This window comes from Varroa jacobsoni, unplaced genomic scaffold, assembly GCF_002532875.2.
Source record: "Varroa jacobsoni isolate VJ856 unplaced genomic scaffold, vjacob_1.0 scaffold_688, whole genome shotgun sequence".
Taxonomy (NCBI): domain Eukaryota; kingdom Metazoa; phylum Arthropoda; class Arachnida; order Mesostigmata; family Varroidae; genus Varroa; species Varroa jacobsoni.
The window spans coordinates 64,444-85,532 of record NW_019213590.1 but is presented as its reverse complement, the minus strand read 5'-3'; the positions used below and the strand labels follow the sequence as shown (position 1 = coordinate 85,532).

At 40.9% G+C, this 21,089-nt stretch overlaps 1 protein-coding gene across 3 annotated transcripts in view; it reads left to right on the top strand.

Moving 5' to 3' along the window:
• The window catches only part of DAAM (disheveled-associated activator of morphogenesis-like protein), a 113,541-nt gene that overhangs the window by 71,412 nt on the left and 21,040 nt on the right, over nucleotides 1–21,089 (top strand). For all 3 annotated transcript variants that reach the window (XM_022837049.2, XM_022837048.2, XM_022837047.2), the window contains 2 exons: nucleotides 15,894–16,112; nucleotides 19,668–19,799. In XM_022837049.2, the coding sequence (XP_022692784.1) occupies nucleotides 15,894–16,112; nucleotides 19,668–19,799 (351 nt within the window). The remainder of the gene's footprint in view (nucleotides 1–15,893; nucleotides 16,113–19,667; nucleotides 19,800–21,089) is intronic.

Below are 21,089 nucleotides of genomic sequence, written 5' to 3'. Positions count from 1 at the left end.
ATTAACAGTAACTGCTACTTTACTGTATTCAGATCGACAATCAAAAATAGGGTGAACTTATCTTCATTCAAGCGCATCGATTCATATCTATAGGTTCTAACAATTACACATGTTACACCCCAGGCTATATTAATGGTTGTCACATTTCAAAGTCTGCATTCATGGGCCGATCCTCACGACTCAATGCCCCTGAGACATAAAATGTTTGTGTGAATGCTAATTAAACATATCAACAACATCTGCCATTTTATGCGTCAAAATATTTTTTCGTGTCATAAGACCAAAAAGTCACAGCGTGTGACTTATAAAAGTATAAACCATACACTATTTAATTGTTATGTATTCTGCTGTTATGTCGTTTTTCATTTTAAGCCAGCGCTATAAACGCTATATTAAGAATGATTTCCATTGCTAGCTCACTCGCCGACCGCCCGTTACCAGGAAGTCCTGAACCTTGCGAGTCTGAAGCTGTTGAATTGATTATCGGGCCGTATACTTTTTAGCCATATATGTTCCCATGGGATACCTAAGCAGTTAAAGTGGGCTTGAAAACCATATGATAGATATGCTTGACATGAAGGAATTGCTAGCCACATACAGCAAAGAGGCACATTGGATTTAGAAAGATGCAGTTTTCTTTTTGGGCAACTATCAATAAACTCATGTTTGGCGTACATCTTCATTCAACATACGCCCCATATTAGTCTATTTACCAATGCCAAAACGAAAGAACATTACACCTCTTGACTGAAACCAGTCAGCGATGGACGATAGGTAACTACTATCTCTTCTTCTTTTTCTTCTACCCTCTACTAGGTTCAATAGTACGCGTTTGACACACGTAAGCTTGTTAGTGGCTGCATCGTCACGAATGAACGAACGTACCTTTTCCGACCACGGAATCTTCGTTACCGCGATACTACGCTTCACATGTGATCTTCGAGCAGCTGCTCTGTTGTTGTTTATCCTGCTTGATTTGTTGTATATACTGATATGAGACCAGCCTAAAATCCCCATCTGGCTTGTGTTAGGCAGCCCCAGATAGCTTCCTAGATAAGCTAATGCTTGCTTGTTTTCTTCGGGTAATCTTGTTATAAGACTGGCCTACTCATTCTACTGTGCAACAGACAACATGCATGGTTTAAGCCACTCTATTCTATGGGTCGTCACTTAGCACTTTCGCTCATCGAACGAATTGTCTCTCATTTAAAGGTTTGGGTCCCAACTAACCCGGCCTATATCCCCAAAACCTGTCTGGACTAACTTAGCTTACGCTAACACTACCCTGTAGCAATAAACACAGTCCGGCCAACTCATGCATATTGTACAGCCATAGCTGGGCATCCATAGGCCAAAGGAGCCCAAGACACGTAGTCGCGGAAAATTTTGTAATTTAAGTATGCCTTTAAGGAGAAGGGTTAGAGAAGCAAGTTTTCTAAAAGACGACAGTAACCTCTTGCTTGTCATGCATCGATAAACCCGAGATCAGTCCGATCCTTTAGTTTGTTGATCTTATGCTTCGCCGGCCAGTCGCTTCCATTCGTTTTAGCGCACTTCAGGGAAAACACTATGTTATTTTGAATTAGGAAAATCGATAGACCCATATGGGTGCCTACGAGCTAACGAAAAAAATCGCTAAAATATGGTGTATTCAACACGTTGCCGAATATTTATTACAATAGTGTTATGCGCTTCTCGTGCTCAGGTCTACCAAATTACAACCCTTGAATAACATGACCGATCAACACTGACATCATGGAATTCTTTTGATTCTCATTTAATATCGAAGTTGATCTCATTTATCTGCATAGAGCTAACTTACTAGTAATTCTATGTCGTCCTCTTCTTCTATTTACTACGCATGTAAATATGTGTATGTAGCTACAACGTCCATTGTCGTCTTGCACTTTCGTGGACGCTTTTTCTGGAGCTACAAGGTAAATTGCCGACCGTGGAAGCGACCTGCGGCGCCTGTCCTTAGTGGGGGGGGGGATAAACCCATCATGTCCCCGCTGCTATTCGAGATTTCGTCGGCAACGAGCCCATTCCTTTCCTTGTCTTTTTCTCTCTCTCTCTCTCTGTTACTCATTCGTTCACGCTATCTTGCTTTTTCTCTCGCTAAGTCATGTCAATTTCAGTAAGTCTGGATACATCAAGGGGTACGTCCTTCCTAGACCTGCCCTTTAACCTCGTGGGGCAACAGGACTTCCAACGATGTCCGCGGGGCTTTCCATGTTTCGTGGCAAATTTTATCCCCGTTAACCCTTGCATTTCGCTCTACCTTCAGCACAACCATCGTCACTGGCACCGCCAGCGAGTCTCGAACTTCCTGTTCGCTGCCGTTTAAAAGGACGCTCCACTCGATGGTAGCGCCCTTTTTACAACTTTTGCCAGATCAGCCTGGCTTGCCTGACTCTCTCGGTGTTTGCTGCGATAACGCTATGGTACTGCCGGGCGTCCCATGCGTTTTGCCGTTATTGCTGTCGTGGGTCTAAAATATGCGTTGAGGAAATCGAGAGTTTTTTTTTTTCGGAAACGAAAAAGAGCTGGAGAAAAGCATGAGAGCAACAAGGACCTATGAGTCGACCAGGTAATATGGAGAACTTGCGCAAAGATTGAACGCAGGTGAAGTTGCCGACTGGACGTATCTGTTCGCATGTGCAGGCAAATCTTTTGTCCAGACAAAAGTAGTATGGTTACAGAATTTGCATTCTCTGTTAATAGCTTCCCCTCTATCCGTTTCGTTGTCGTCTTAGCTTTTTCCGACCATTGCTCTCCGACTTTTTGAAGGGGACCATAGAGCAAGGGAAAGGAAATAAGGGAAAAAAGAACGTAAAACGCGAAAGTACATCATTTTACTCCTTACGGTATTTGTCATGAACTCGCATGTAGTGTGTCTCGATTTAGCTCCAATGCATTCACAGTTTTAGATACGTTAATATATCGTTACATCACCAGATTTTTACTCAGGCCTGTTTCGTAAAACCGAGAGTACAAACCTAGCTGAGGTTGTCGGCTGAAGATGTGCCTCAAAGTTGGGTGAGTAGGAAACATACATGTGCAAGATTTACGGGCTGTCAGCTATAATTTATGCCAGCAGAAATCTACCAAGCTTCCATAACGAATTTCTACTAGCGGAGCTATGGTGGGCGTCGTATCGACCCCAAAATAGGGACCGGTTGGTCTTAATAACAGCGAAAAATATGTGTCCTTTCTGTGATCAAATCGCATATTTATCGAGCCTTTGGTCTGTCTACCGCAGTTATCTGCCGTTATACACTCGAAGAATGGCACAAGAAAGCTTGTTATGTCTAGATATCTGTTTTGGTTACCATTCTAGTGGTTATCACAGTATTTCCAGCCGCTTATTCGTGGCTTGGGGTCACGATTACTGAAATGAAGACATTTGCAAAACTACCTTAACTGCCCATAACTTGTATTTTGGCGATTGTTTCAAATAATATCGAACGTTCACGGCACACTTGCGTCTTGAGCATAAATTGTAGGGCTTAGATATGTTTGGAATTTCCTTTTTTTTTTTTTGAAGGAGACCTTAGGTTAGGTTATAGTTTCGCCAAACAGCTATCACTGGTACATGACGCTGATAGAGTAACCTGTACGTTCTTCAAACGAAATCATATAGGCTCATTAAATTTCAGGTAGAAAATGAGCATATAAGAAAAATGCGCGCAAATCACCAAATTTTCCGTTTTTTAACTTTCATTTCTGCCTTTCGATTATCTAAAGTTTTTTATCACTGTGTCGACTAACGCCATTTCGAGGTCGTTCCGGGTTCGTGTAACAAGGAAATGATTAATACTGGCACGTTACAACCGCGTAAAAGGTCAACAACAAAATACACATAGACAATATTACCATGTCATTGCTACAATCAACTCGATGGTACGTAAGCGTAGGTAAGAAAGCAAGATCCCAAACGGCGCATCGACTAGATGTGTACCACAACACCAAGATAGAAGCTATTGCGTCGCCGTGTGCGTAGCGTATTTTCTTAGACATTTTATTGGCCAGTCAACATAAACGTAGGGGCTTGTGTATCTGTGCCATTCATTATTGCGCGTTCTAGTCGGCGACGAGAACGACATTCCGTATTGCGCCATCTTCGGTCGGCTCCGACGTCGCTATCCTCCGCTTTGCTGGCCGATAATACGCCATGAGAGCGCGATCAAGATGGACCTGTGTATGACGCGGAGAACTGGACCGTATCATATTATAATCAGGAAACAAGAAATAACCAATTTACCACCTGACTGGAAGGTCCTGATACAGCGATGGCCTGCTTCGCAGTTACACAGGGCAGCGTAGGAATCTCGCGTAGACTCTCCCTATAGATGCTTCGATAGACAAATAGATCTCGCAGACAAAATCGACCCATAATCGCCTAACAATTTTGCTACCAAACTTACCACATTAAGCTACTAGAAAATCGTAGTTTTTCCAGTGCAGTGACTGGGGTCAACGAAGAGGATGCCTATATGTTTGTTTGTGCGTATAACCTAAGTGAAGATCTAATCACTTTGTTCATTCATATAATGGGCAACGGTGCGCGCGCTTAAATTACTTAGCATATACACGAATAAAGCTTCGTTCTGCAAATAATTCCCCCAGTGACAAGGTCCTATAATGACGATTGAGTAGAACGTACGACACCTGCCATACGGTGCCCGACGCAAGCGTACATCGCATAGATATTACTCCAGTGGAATTAAATAATCTTTATATATATGTGTAATTTTTCCCACATTGACATATGCGCGTCTCATATAATGCAAAACCGAATCGAATCCATAAAGAAAGATTACTGTGTCATATGGAATATGCTAGTTTTATGAGACAGCGCAGAATAGGACGGGATGAGTAGTCCCTTGTTTATATCTTTTTTTATTGTATGAAATAAGTGCACGAGCTGATGTATTGTTGAAAATAATTTCGAAGTGGTGATCGACATACTTCCTTTCCTAAGACCTCACGGTATGCTCTATTTTTACCCCTTCTCCTTATTTTACCAGAACAGTAAAAGTGGGGCAACAATTAATAATACGACGCTGTTGTGCAAATCTATCTTCTTGTTGAGCCAGTCATTATCTACGGTTCGCCAAAGAATGCCCACTGACCGTAGAGCATGAAATTTCATGAGCGCTCATTGGCACCTCGCGAAGTACGTACGTACGTACGTACGTACACATACGATGCTACTCCTAATTCCGGTGCTGCTGGAATGCTGTGGGAATCGGCTTGTTATTTACTTATTATTCAGCCAGCTGCACAATGAAATATTATAGGCTTTATGTGCAGAGCTTGGCCTATATATAGAATGCAGTGTAGATGGTGAACTACGCGTACCGTCACAGTGGGAATAAATTGCGAGAAACGCTTGCGGATATCGGCCGATCTCTCTGTCTACTATGTGTCATATACATTCTGAATAAGAATTATTGTAAAAATCATGTACAAAGATTGATAGAGTGGATCAGTAAGTGCTTGCTACCTTAATCATCACCATTTATTTTAAGTGGACTATTTAAACGCTTCGATAAATTTTCTGACCACATATTTAGATTATTACGTAGATAATAAAAAATGCTTACTCTTTGTTGCTTTATGGCCTGCTGTACAAATTACATTGAATAAGTAGAAAAATCACAATTAAAGCTAAAAATCATTTTGATTTTTTTTTCAGAATGACGCCATATTGTTAGTTAGGGTCAGTTAAATAGAAGACCTTTCGTAGTAGGTTTTCATTTTAGAACTTAGAATTTGTATATATATTCATATAAGAATGAGTGAGTTAAGCCCGGTTTTTGCCGCTAACTCTCAAAGTAATTGATTATATAACTTTAAATTGAATAGGGAAAAAATAATAGGAACACATGCAGATGCGCGCGTTTAGTTCGTTTGCCACATTGATCTTTGTATTTACTTGTCTGTTTCCGTCAGATCATTACAGAGGTTAATTCCTTTTTATTTGATTGGACTGGATTACATAGATTATCCATAAGGTTTCCGACACCGATACTATTGTTATTACTATTATTGCCTATGCATCCTATCGCACGCGCTTCATCTGACGTATTCTTCCGTCAGAACAGATCAACAATTCCGCTTAATGCACGCCAAATGCTACCTACCTTTTTTATATCAAATAGTGTATGTATATCGTAGTCTTTTGCGGAGACCGTAACGACTCAGCAGCACCCAGCGACGATTTTGTTCGCGCCACTCTACATATATATATACTCTACGAAATGGTTATAAGACTGTGATCTACCCTAGCCGGCCGACAGAGCCTTCGTTCGCAAAACTGATCCAACAAAACGAAATAGCGATAGGGTAATCAACGAAAGGCAAAGTTTCGTGCGTGGCACAAGGCTTGTCATAAAGGTTAAAGGCCAGCAAGATTTGGACATCTCTGCCTGAGATAGACAACGTCAAGGGAAGTTCTCGTCTTATTAGAATTCTTAATTTATTTTTCTTTTTTTTTTTTTTTTTTTAGAATATTTTAGAATATTTCGCAAGCTCGTGGCTGCTTGCATTTTCTAAAGTGTCTGCATACGGCTTTGTCGTATCTTTTGGTATGGTATCTAGCCAAGGGTATATTCAATTCATGTATATTCGACGACGATGCGAGCCAAAGCTACCGTCCTAATCCCCATGTTGAAAGCTCTATCATATACGGCAGGTAGCCAGATATCTCCAGTATGTACTTCTATAGATTTTGTACGTGTAGGAATGCTTCCTTTATGCCGTTCCATACAGTACTTGTATACGAAGCAGTATACATTTCATTGGGGAGCAAACATTTAACACTATATCCTATAATTTACAATATTTTGTTAAGGTACTTCATCGTACATGTTACTATGTACAACAACTATATCACAAGTAAGCGCAGACCAATAGAGCATCTTCGTTCAGGCCAAATTCATCTACCGACGACACTACATTTACAAGGCCTCTCCCCGCCCAAAAGATTCATACTTCAGGCATCGCTTGACAACGCTCAAGTGCATTACTTCTAGCAAGCATAAAAGATTTATTTTTTCTTTGCTGCTACCCAGTGACATATATTCTCTTGAAGATTTTGCCAATATAAAGTTCTGAGATTTCCCCGCAGTAAACTATTAGACGGTGCTGCGCGATTATTCGTAGGCGCAAAACGCTTTCTATGGGGAAGAACCGACAAATTCAGTCAACGTAGTAAAGTAGGCTCAGATGCGCTTGCCTTTGTTAAAGCGCGGCGCATTTCTTGAGAAAGAGCATCGACTGAAGGTTCAAAACAGAAAGCCCATTTCTTTGCCGGCGAAGTATTGGCTTTTGTCCACGTAGCTGTAAAGCGAACGATTGAGTTGTACTTTAAACGTCGCCCACAGACGTTCGCCGCCCCAGGTCAATATGCCAGCTTTTACGCTGTGTTAATTCGATCAAGCGACGATTATTTTCTCGCATACAACAACTGCAGATCAGACAACTGGATTTCGGCGGACAGATTACTTGGCGAAGGCATGTTAATGCGGTTCTTTTTCTTAAGTTTTATGCGCGTTTTCCTTTTGTCCTGCTGGTGGAGAGCTACGCCTAGAACTCATCTTTGAAAAAAACATCGCCCTTCCTCTTTTCAAAAGCAGCTTATTGTGGAATTCTATTCGCATGACGTGGGATCCTGCAAAAGTTTGTACGTTCTCTCTTTCTATCGGCTGTGATATCTCAGTGTCAGAATGGAGAGAAACGGGGAAAGAGAGTGGACAAAATAGGACACGAACCTCTTTCCATCGAATAAACCTAATCAAATGATCACGAAAGACCGACAGCATGGGATGGCCGCCATTCATATAAATACGTTTCGCAGCGTAGAAGCAACACTGACTGATGAAGAGGTTTGCGCACATGTTACGTATGTAGAGATCTGTGTCAAGCAGCAAAAGCAGTGTAGCAAGATTTGCAGAGAGCCTCGCTGGTCAAATTTCAAATGACACAACAGTGAGGGCCACAAAATAATAACGAAACATCATCACAAATGAGCACGAGGTGTAAGAGAAATAGCGAGAAGGAAAAAAAAATAGAACGAATTGCAAAAATATTGGCGTTAGTTTTGGGCATAAAAATGAAAATGCGAAAAATAGCTCCTGGGCATCCCTGCTGGTTTCTCCCTTCTTCGGCCGAACCGCTAGTGCATTAGCTTTAGTCCGAGCTGGCCATAAGCCATCAAAAGTTTTCGGCGAGCTTTCTTCTGGAGTGGATGGAGTGTTTTACTTGCACATAAGAGATAGAATCACGTTTCACGAAGCGAAGGCCATTGCGTGACATAAGGCTTAGTTTATAAAATGGGACTGGCATTCACCGCCGCCGCTGACATTTCGATTGTACAGAGAAAGTACGTGGCAGTGCGGAGTCGTGCAGGTACAATGTAGATAGCTACACCGGTGTATGTAATATAATTGTTCATATCAAGTTTATCGAATCATGCTACAGCTATTGGCACTTAAGCCCGACTCTGGTAGTTGTCTGGAGCCTTAGTTCTGACCGTGCAACACGAGGCGTACGAAGTCGGGTTTGCGGCCAGCCAAGTAACGGTAGCAGACTCTACCCAGTGGCCGGTACTCCATCGCTTAATCCTCCTCTCATTCGCTGAACGTGATTCAGAGCATCACTGATATAACAATGATATTGATAGAGATGGGCTTCTCCCTCAAATAAGTTATCGTGGAAAACGCCGCCCGTTGCCCAGGGAACAGAAATTAGGCGGCACGCAAGTCCCCGGAACAGTTCGGTTTTGCGTTTAAACCCTTTCACCACTCGGAATTCGCAAGGCAATCTAAATTAAAGGAAGCGAACACCGGCTTTGACTTGGAGAGCTGGACCATTCCGATCGACGCTATGGAGCATCGATGTACTTTCCATTTACACCCAGCGCTGCTTGAAAAGGATAGGGCGTGTTAAATTGATTGAACCCGGTAACTAATATTGTTACATAAAAAAAAAAAAAAACTTGTGGCTGTTTTCTCGCTTTTTCTAGCACAATGTAGAAAGTGTGACCCTTTACTTTTCACAAAGTTTGTCCTGCAGTGTGGTCCCATGACGCTTAGAACTGTTGAACAAGCAGCGACCACTGCATGGCATGTTAGGAATCAAACGTGGAACGTCAGCGCAACACGGAGCTGTCCAGGAAGTTTTTGTACTCATTAACTAGGTCCGGTTTGTGTGTTAGCAATGGCAGAGGCAGTATATGTAAAGAAATCTGTTGCGTGGAGAACGACCCTACAGTGCGCCGACTCTCATTTGCCATCGCCAAGGATCACCTGTAACAATCTTAACTTCCTAATAAATAATTACGTGGGCACGATACTAAAAATTGTTCCCTATGTGTTCCTTGAAATATAGTCGACGATAGTTCCGCACTATGTTTAACAAGTTAGCTTGTTTATCACTCTAATTAACGAGCGAGATCAAAGTAGCCGCTCTATCAAAACTTACCTAAGCTTAGAATTTTCGTTGAAATCTACGGTTGTTGTTAGCGCAGCGAATTGTCCTGAAAAAAAAACTCAATTTTTTTTACGATGGAAAATTAGTAAAGCAAGTATTCAAGGATTCTAGAGATAGTATACATAATTTCGGAAGATGAAGAAGCTGTGCAGATAGATACACATTTGTCAAGATGTGGCCAAATTGTGCCAAATAAATCACCGAAAGTTAAACATTCCTTTCGCCTAACCTTTTCCGGATAGACGACTCTGACTCAGTGCGCTGAATGAGTCTCGTTACATCGCAACTCATATAGATATAGAGGGAAAAAAGATCATTAATAATTGCAACGCGCCCACATAAATACATATAACATATGTATATATAGACGCATTGAGTAAGAGATGGGCGATCGTACGATTTATGTGTAATCTGATAATCGAAACGCACAGATAGACGTTCCAAGGTCTGCCAAACGAATTTGCCTATCTCACTAGCCCAACACGCGCCATTTAGCGGGTTTTTTAAACCTTCTCGTCTTACTTATTCCTTTCTCTTCATCGCTCTTTATATAATGTCACAGCCTGTATACGCACGGTAAGTTCGTTCGCAATAAGCAACAGAAATCTGGTGAAAACCAGCGTTGAAGTTTGTAAGGAACGGCTCTCGTCGCACTTAGGCAACGCTAACTTACAGAGGAAAAGTTGACGATGGCGGCTGTGGTGGCAAGCGAAGCGGTAGCGGCCGCAGTAACATTGGCATTTTACCGAGGATTCACCTGGTTAACGATCGCTAAGGGATAGGACTCATAGTTTTGGCTAGTGGTCAATTCCAGTAGCACTAGGCCATTCGGCCGTTTTATGGCTATTGTAAGCCCTAGCTACCTATTAGGGATCTACCCATGTCGAGCAATTGTCGCCGCCACCATCACGTGCCCCCGCAACACTAAATATGTTCTCCTTTGCTCCGATCTGCACAACTTCATAAAAATGAGAAAACATTAGGTATATATATAGAACCTTGTGCTATTTTGTTGTTATTGGGCCGCCTCTATATCAGCAAAAAATCTAGCTAAACCCTTCCAATGGAAAACAGCAATGTTATCAATTTGCAAACAGCTCTATTATATCCTGTTCTCTTTGATCTGAGTGTGTGTCCTACATCAATAAGCAACCGATTTGCGGACCTTTGAAACAAAGAAAAGCAACTATTTAGCTGCTAAGGTGACCAGCAAAAGGTATATCGTAATTCAATATTCAAAAGAATATATAAAAACATATAAAAAAAGAAAAGTTAATTAGCAGAATTTTTGAGAAAAAATTGTCTGAAAGATATTATCGTCTTCGACAGTGGTCCAGTCTGCAGTCTTCTGATACGAGGTTAGACGCCTTATCCAATAGGTCACGAGGATTAGCCGGATGTGCCTCATTAAATCTGATGATGATTCCGAAGCAACACTTATTTCATATTTCAGGCCAACGTAACATGCTAAGGCAATATTGCGGGCCTTAAACATCCCCTAAGATAATAAAGGCGCCTAATCTTTATAATAATAAAAATATTATTAACATTTACCGATAATCCCTTTTACTATAATGGCTTGTCAACATACACATCTATCTCGGCCTGCACGATAGTCTTGTTATTCAGTTCCTTACGGACAAGTCCTTCCGGTTAAATCGCTAGCCACTAAACATGCGTGAGTAATAGGGCCACATGCGGAGTCATGCTTTTATCCTTTCAAGCTTTTAAAGGCGATATTTGCTTCTGAGGGGAGCCTGGGAGCTACTGGCTATGTACTAAGTAATGTTAACAAAACAACAATCTTGATAGTACAAGACAAGTAGTTCGTTAGATAGTGCACCTTCTCTTCCCATTTGTGTGACGAAAGACGACTACGGCACACTTCGTGTTTCGTCACAGGCGAAAATGATTTACCAGGGGCAACACCATGATCGAGCGTCACTCGATGCTCCTACGCTTCCAAAGAAAACACTGCTACCACAATTCTACGACAGATGCTCATGGCCAATAGGACATTAGCCTTACTATTAGAATTCGATCCCGCTGTATTTACTGCTCCACAGATATACAACTGTCGATTTTTTTTTTAACAAATTTGTATCATCCGGCCTTTTTTTTTTAAATTTGTTAGGTGACTCCTGACAATAAATAAAAACGATTTTGGAAATATTTCCGCAAAGGAAAGGCATATTAAATGGAGTAAAGCCTTATAGGTGTACACACATGTGTGGTACAAAAAAAAAAACAAAAAAAACACAAGAAAAAAGAAAACATAAAACAAATATTAGCTATCTTGTCCAAGTAACTTATGAGCTGCCCGTTTGCTTATAAGTGTATCAAATATGCATATATGTGTGTGTGTGTATACATACAGGAATGAAAAAATCCTCTATTCATGCAATGCCCACGTTATTTAGCAGATTATTCCAGATTCAACCTTTGTGTTAGTCATTTTAGTAGGACATTGTCCATTTATATTCTTTTCTATATACGATTGCCCACGCTCTAGTTGATGTGTATTGCAGTCCTGCACGGAAGTTCCAGATCCAATACGAGCGTCTAAACACAATCACAGATATAGCGGTTGCGCCGTTCCTACCGCGAACCCTGTTGGCCGTATTAGACTTTGAATATACGAATGATGACCGAAGCTCACAGACAGTCGCCGACAACGCAGACCAACGATGCGAGTGAGTTAAATGGGGGTGCCGTCAATTTCTACCACTTATATCTTATACTATGCACATACGTGTTGTTGTTGTTATTATTATCATTAGAGCGATGATCCGACGACGCAGGGGCGATTGGTTAGGGGTACAGAAAAGCAAGAAAGGGTGGGCAAGAGAGGGTTACACGTGCAGCATGAACCACTTACAGCCCGCCGTTACCTCCTGCATGTTTTGTTATGGACCTCATGTTGTTTTTTTATGTTCTCGCTTCTGGCACAAAAGCTATCATCGTTTTGATTTACCAAGCTCGAATCGCACACGGATACGGTACAAATAAAACTCTTACATTATGCCTATTAAGGATACGTTCTATATGCAATGACAGAATCACACTTTTACGATGCTTTTAGAAATACAAGTAGCATTTTTCTTTTTTTGAGGCCACGAACAACAGAATGTTTTATTATAATGCGATTAGCGTAACGAAAAGCACGACTTTATTCCGTCGGTTAAGGTTCTCGCGGAACAGTTTAGGTATAAAAATATACCCAGAAAAAAAATAGTAAAAGTATCAAATATAAGCTACAATGGGGCAGTTATAATTCAGATGTCATAGTGCGTATGATCTTGACCACAGTAAGGGGAATCAAAACAACGACGTGGTTCAAATCTAAGCAAAAACACCACCTTAAGTATCGGCACGGTTATAATAGGCCGACATGGTATATAATAGGTCGATATAGTGTTCTGGCTGCATTGCTGCGACAATGTCTGGGTTTGAAACCCCCAGTCTTGGGTGTCTGTGATACTGAAGATAAATGCATTGCTATTTCTATAGCTTTCATGGTGTTTTATAGTGGTTATTTTTTTTTTAGCGAACTACTAGTTGTATTTAGAATATCTAATTTTTAGTTATATTGCATTTGATATAAGAAATGTACAGCTACTCCCTTCAAGGAAACTAGATTTTTGTCTGTTCGCGGTATATGAAGTTTTTCTAGTGGACCGCTGATGAATGTCTAAGGGAAATTTGGTAATAAACGTAGTCGGGACATGTTTTCTAGTATGAAAAATGAAGGATATAGGTAGAGGATCTCTAGAAACATGAGAGAAAAAGTGCGTATAAATAGACTAAATCGCGCTGATGCAGAGCTAATAATATATTTGTCTACAAATAGTTATGCAACCGGCAAAAAAAATTTAGGCATACCTAGTTGTACGTTGTTTGTCGTGCAAGCTTCTTGAAAAAAAAAAACTAAGAGAACGATTCTAGTAGCCACTTGAAGTATCTTACCGAACGATCGTGGAGTGTATATATATATATAATTTCCTCTCAAATAGTTTCATGAAGTAAAGTATGACACTGTTTTGGTTTGAGGTTCCTTGAAATCAGGGTGCACTCGAATATCCATTCCTTTTGCTATTGATGATGACATTACCTCTAGTAGCGAATGATTTGTGACTTCTTCAGAATAGACACGGGCTATTTCACTGTTTGATTCAATCAAACTGCTAAATCAGTACGACAATAGTGACCAAACCGTTAACTAACTTAATTAATATATGAAAGACTGGCAATACTATTCTTGGTCTTTTTTTTGAGCTCAACGAGAGCTGTTGTGTATATAGAAGATGTACATGAGGTACAGGAACGGATTATAGTGGCCACTTATGATACGTTTTTGGCCAGTAGAAGATGGCGGACATTGGATGATTGTTGTCCCCATTTGTAAATATGCGAAGAATTATCATCTCGTCGAGTACTATGTCGAAAAGTTTGCTATATTAAGATATTATATTTTTTGTTGTTTAAGTTAATTACTACAAAGAGGACAAAATTCTTTATCGGAAATGCAGTCTAGCTTAGCTATCTGCGAATCACCCCAGCCATCAGCAATATCTATATATGTAATTCTTTCAGAAGACCTTTCGAGCACTAACTCTTTTTCTTTGTCGCTCTCCGAGTTCCATTTATCTGAGTTCGATCTCAGAAGTTTCACACCAACATCTTGAAAACGTGAGTACATTTTCATAACGGCTTCGTCACTCCGCAGAGAGTTTCAAATGGACTCATCGGCCGTATGTTTTATGCGGAATCAATAAAATGAAGACGGGAATAGCTCTGTCGGAAAATATTTATCAGCGGGGCAGCACCCTTCGTTCGGAAGCAAAAAAGAGATCTCTCGTCGAAGCGTTGATGCGTTGGGGACGTTTGTTCTTGGTGAACGTCCAGCCCATAATTTACGTTGCAGCACGCAGAGGTCATCGTTCAACCTATTATCATGAAATATTATGTTATATATATGTTCCGTTTCGATTCAGTGCTAGATTTTTTTTTGTTTTTTTTTTAAACGGGAACTTCACGACGTTATCATCCAACTGTATCAATAAATGTATTTATCTCTGTGTGGGCTCCAGTCTACAGAGCATTGTTGCTTTACCAACACTAGTTGCTTTGGTATTATCATGATTGTCGCAGGTGTTATCATGTCTATCACGGGACGTCTATGTGATAAACGTAAAAATACGTTTATCACGTTAGTTAAAAATACGTTAGTTATAATAATTTCAAGTGTGTACTGATTTTTGGAACACCCTATATATATACCTGTCGTAGAACAGAGTGAGTGGATCGAACTTTCCCTATTCGATCAATTCAATTACGATATCAAGCATAAGAGAAAAATGTCAAACAGTCGAATTTAGACGACTGCTAGGGAATATAATGACTTACAGTAACATATCTTTGTCTACGCGGTACTATAATGTATAACAAGGTAACGGCGCTAGTGTCGGCGACAGATGAGTTACGGAACGTTGACCCCCTGCTTTCGTGGGCAACGTTCATTTTATGTACTTTCAACGTAGAAAGAAACTATAGTTGGGTCATACAGTTTCGCTTATTATTCGCTCTTCTTTGTAATAACCCAAATCGCCTGTAGCTAGCTAGAAATGTGTTTCTGAGAAAAGTTGCAAATATCACCTATCCAACAGACAGCAACAGGAAGATTATCACGAATCAACCCATCATATAATTATATATATGACGTTTTTCAAACATCGACAAAAAACAATTTGTACATTTAGTATTATCGATCACAGATGCAATATTGTACTACGCAATGCTCTATAGGCACAAAACAATATCAACGACTATCTAAGATAACTAATAGTTTGTGATCTGTAATTAAAGCGAAGCTTTTAAGCTCACGCTGTGTGCTTACGGGCGATAGTATAATAGTTTCGCTTGACAATGACAGTTGAACCATTACAGTATCAGGCTTCAACTAAACGGTTGATTGCTAGTGGTGTTTAAGATTTGTTAGAGGAAATTATGCAGGAAACAACGTAAACATTGATACTGTTTCGTACGACAGCTTTAAATGTTCATCTATTTCGCGTTTCTCTCAAACTCAGGAATTTTTTTTTGTTTTTCCTTAAATTCGACTCCCCCGTCAACAAGCTGCAAACTGTCAAAATGATTTCAAACGAACTTTATGATAACTTGAAGCTTCACAATCACACCGATCTACAATACCATAATTTACCCCCAGGGAACGCTTTCATTAACAAACCGATACTCGCAGGTAAAATGAAAAAAATCACTATATGTCATACGCACTGGATATCAACAGTCAGAAAATGTAAATCACTACTATAGGTAGTTGTATCTATTTAAGATACCTGCTATTCTTAGTAATGTTGTAATCCATGTCGTTACAGGTAGTCGATGCAAATGGCGGATGTCCCGGTGTGGGCGCTGGAGGCGGCGGAACCCCCGGCCCGGGTGGTCTAGGGGTTGTCACTCTTCCGCCCTCATCTCTGCTTGTTGGAGGTTTAGGCGGCTATCAGCTGCCGCCAATGCCGACCGATGAAGCCGAACTTAATGCCAAGTTCGCTGAAATCGTTGACGAACTCGATCTCACCGAATCGAAAAAAGCGGTAGGTTTCACTGCCGAGTGAGTCATGATCGACTTGATGATTGACGCGCGGCATCATTAACCAAGTTTTCTTAATATTACATCATAATGGTACGTATGCGAAATGCTAATACAAAGATGAGGCTGAAACCAATGGAGAAGGGAAAACCTAGTTACGTTTTCCCACCTACTCAGCTTTTCTTTGTTTTATTTTTTGTCAGAATTCCTCTAGTATTATTTATACAGGAAAACTACTACCTGTACACTAGTGCCTATTTTCATGACGTACGGACCCTCGCTCCCCTACTGTGAATAATTTTCGTCGCTTGATGAAGAAAGTGGGTTAGCAATGGCAAAACCCGTTCCTATAACAGCAGCATTAGGGCAGACACTACGACGTGTACGGGACGTAATCAAGGCGCCGTCTGTAGTAATTTTTCGGTGGCCTGAATAACCCGATGGTTTTCATCGTATTAAATATAAACACGACTCCTTGCCCTTTGACGCTCTATTTTTATTAATTGCCGTTGAATTTTTTGAAAGCCATAAAATGTTTATACCGTAAAAACGAATAACAACCACGCTTCTGTGACAGTCTTTAAAGGAAAACCGAATTTGAGATTCCAAAAAGTATTTACATTGGACGTTTAACAGGAGCGAAGCATGCCGTGAGATGAAGGTAGTTGTTACTGTATCATGTTCCTCATGTACACAAAAACAACTAATAACAATATAAAGGAGTTGCAGGCTTGAAATCAAAAAAGCACCCTGAGTGAGACTGGAGGGCATAATTAGACGCTAACGTGGCGCCTCGGCACTGTTGTTACGGTTTCTCTATGTTTAGCCATCCATAGCATGCAATCGTATATCGCAATTTGCACACAAGAACATAGGCCTTTAATATTATGGGAATGTAGCAACGTTTCCATTTACGGCACGTTATTATGTAGCACAAATGCATTAGTGTACGTGGTTGCAGCCTCTCGTCAGAGCGGCAGAGACGAACCGTCTCTCTGTCCTCAGTCCGGTCCAAAACAAACCGAAAGCGAAACACCGCCTATTATTAGCTGGCTATCATTTGCTGTGAAGTTTACTTGAGGTATTTGGCATGGGCACGCGGTGTACTGATCGACAGGCTCCTTTCGAAAAAGCGAAGAGGTCACTTTCTGTCTCTGGCACTTGTCGAAGCCAAACTGGGTTGAGCAGTTGCCCGTTCGTTCGATCGGTGACCCAAATGGAAGTGCCCAATTTGATACGATTACATGTCTTTCTGTCGGACTAAGGACGCATGTGTGGAGGACGAACCTACCATGATCCCACAGCTCAAGTAGGGTAACAAATCTCCGTTTTAACTACAGTCTTCGCCAGTTCGATACTTGTATTCAAGCATTTTAGGGAGCAAAATATTATATTACTAGTCAAACACTCGACTTCTAGGCTCCTTTAGTAGATTTCGAGTTTCCACAACTGCCACACCCCTTAAAAAACAATCCACCTTCTACATGTGTTCTACTTTAGGTGAACAGAAATGGTAATAGAGAATACAGCAGGGCAGTGCTAGGCAAAGTAGCTACTTGTACTTCTGCAGCACTGAGCTCTCAATTCAACCTGCATAAACAAAAAAAAAAAAGAAGAAGTAAGGAAACAATTTGGCTTTTCTCTCGAGCTTTGCCTGATACTCCTAGTAGCTGTGTACGCATGTGTTTGCATATCTCTGCCCCTCTGTATAGGTGTGATACCTTAATCTATTTGCCGCTTCGTTTTTCGAGAGAACCTTTTCCCCTTAAAAGCACTTCTGTTTCGCACTACCCCGCCTATCTGGTGACAACACGAAGCCTTCCATCAGGACAACGGTATCTAGCCGTGCTTGTTTCCAGTTCACTCAAATGCCGCACAACCGCCACTCCACTAATAGAAGCATGTCGGCGTCCTACTTGCCACCACAAACCCTGCCATGTCCCGCAAAACTCTCAATAAATCATTAGACAGGCTGGAATAGAGCGGCATTCAGCATGGCCGATAACGCGAATGTCTGACGGACAAACCACACGAAAGCGACGGGCTGGTCATTTTCTACTTTTCAGTGACCAAATAGGGCATCTTCTTCATCTAAGCGGTAGACAGGTTCGACGCATTTTGATCTGGACGACGGCTGGGACTGAGGCCGATTCTTACCCAAACCGACCGCTCATCGGAATCCAGTAGAGCTGCTTTAACTGGAACAGGAGACCACAAGCAAATCGACCCAGGCGGATACCGGGATTATTCGCCAGTTGATGGAAGCTGACTTAGAACGCCGCTAGCGGAAACGATCATATACCAAGTTACTGGAAAAAAAAACGTCCTTTTTCTAGATGGTTGTACCTGTCCATACATACACTTGAAGTAGGGCATGCCTTAAAGCGCGGAGGAACTCAGCTAAGAACTACATCGTGTTTTTGCGTAACACGTAATGTTTCTCAACGCCGATTCATTTGGCCGTACGGCAAAGCTGGTGGCAAAATTTAGCGTCGAAAAGCAAAAGAAAAAAAAGTCAAACTTTTTGTTCTTGTCGGCGGATTAAGGTCTCAGTTTTCCCTTCCTTTACCGCTTTCTCCCCAACAGTATCACACAAGGTCGAATCAGGAACGGCAGGAGCTTCCTATATCAGTTAGTACACTTCTCGTTTAACCGGTAGGTCAAAAATGCCACCAAACACGAAGCGTGGCAGCGAGCGGTAGCACGGTCCTAGATGGAACTGGCACTTTTCCCAACAGAGTCGGAAAAACCGCCGGTTTCATCATCGAAAACCATATGATATTTCACTAGTTGGCCCTTTTCAAACAAAGCCTGTAGTTATATAGTTTATAGTCTGTTAAAATCCTTATGGCAGAAATAATGATAGCCAAAAGTCAACTTTTTCATATCGAGAGTGAAGCTCATTGCGATAGATGCGCGCTCTTATCGATGTATTATTATTGCTATATATATTTGTATGTCGCTGCATTCTTGATTTTACCGTGATTGGCAATGGCATAGGTGCTATACACATATATATTTAAGGCAGCGGAAATTTGACATCTTCGCGAGAGAACGCAATGATATATTATCGTATATTAATGAAGTACTATCAGACGAGTGGAACCGATACAAACGCCGGTAATCGGAGCTATGAAAGAAGGAAAAATAATATCTTAAGGTAACAACAATTACGCTGCGCAAAAATATGCAGAAATCGTGCTTCTAGGTCATAATAGAGTGGAAGCGAGGGGTAGCATTAGTTTGGATCCGTATCCTACTTCAAAAGAAGTACAATTTGCATACATACATACATACGTACATTCATACCCAGACATACACATACAATCAGTGAATGGTGGATGATAAGCATCCGTGCAGAACCGTCGGAAGATCTTTGACTCGCTAAAATCCAGAATTTTAGTGATGTACGCTTCATTTTTCTGGTAGTTTACTCATAATTTCGAAAGTGAAGTCTTCTTCTGACAGTTCGAGCAAATTTTGTACAGCAGCTCAATACAAACAGATAATACACTGAAACGCTAGATAACATATGTTTCGTACGCTAATAAATTTGCAGGTGATGTTTAGCCTACCGGCCGAAAAAAAATGGCAGTTGTATATTTCACGGAAAATGGAGCAAATGCAACATGCTGTCGTCGGTCACCACCAGCCTGACCTTTATCTGGAGAAAATCGCCGCGTTTATTAAGGTAGCTTGCAAACTTCTAAAAACCTTCCGATAAGTTTAATTCTGCACTTAATTTTTTTAGTATTTATACCTCAACGAATAACGCATTGCCCAATATACGGCCGAAAATAGAAGCAGAAGTACATTGTCACAATGATCTACTTCTGTGTCTATTTGCTATGATGAAAGAACACTTTTCGCTCTATCGATTTAATTCGTAGGCAGTTTAATATGTGCTGTGCCCGTACCGTGCTGCTTGCTGCACAAATTTCATCCCTACAATTCCTTCACGCTGATCTCCTGTAGCTGTTTGTAGTACATGTGCCTCTACATATCATAAAATAATGTATACATCGTTCCACCTCATATAGATGATATATATATGTATGTAACACACATTCTAACAGCTTACAAACCGTCTATTTTTGCCTACTTGTATGTTCCGCCTAACATCCGCAAATGATGTCATATTTTTTTTTTGTACATTCATATTTTGTTTGGCCATTTGTACAGATTGTGACAGGCCTAAATAAGGCACAGGTACATTGCCCCATATTTTGTGTACATCAATATGCAATAATGTATAGAATAGCCGTGTTACCCGCCAAGCAGGGTCGTCCGAGCACATATGTATGTGTTTTTTTTTCTGTATGCAACGGTGTTTGTCTAACCTGTGAGTTCTGCGTTTCACAGCATGGTCTAGAGGTACGTGTGTGTGTGTGTGTGTGTTCAGTGCTTAAAGCGGGTCAATTGTAACCCCACGACAGCAGCACCAGTGGGTTCGGTTGAAACAAAGCAGCCATAGCCAATTGAAGCTCACAGATACGTACGCATCTGTGAGTTCCGTCGACTTATTCCGTATCAAGTACTGCCTACTGACCAAGTAAGAGAAACTGATGGCATGACCGAGTTGAAAACTAAGAGCCGGCTGAATATACAGAACGTAGTATGCGAAGATTTTGGGACTAGAACCGTTATCGACTGGCCAATCTAAATTATGCCTTAACGTCGCTTTCTGTTAGACCTACGATTAAGGCAAATAGCGCAAAGACGGGCGGCAAGAGTTCTTCTGACCGGAACGGAATAGCCAAAAGAAAAGAAATAAAAGTTTACCTATAGGAGACTAATAATAGTTTCGAATAGAAAAAGAAAACAAGGTCTTTAACTTCGTCTCTTTGACTCAAGTGTTATTCAATTTGAAATTAATCCGACAAGTTAGATTCAAAAAAAGTTTGAAGGATGACATATAAAAGTAGGAAGTACTTGACGTTGTTCGGTCAGCTCTTTTATTTTAACTGGTGTTATAAAGCCT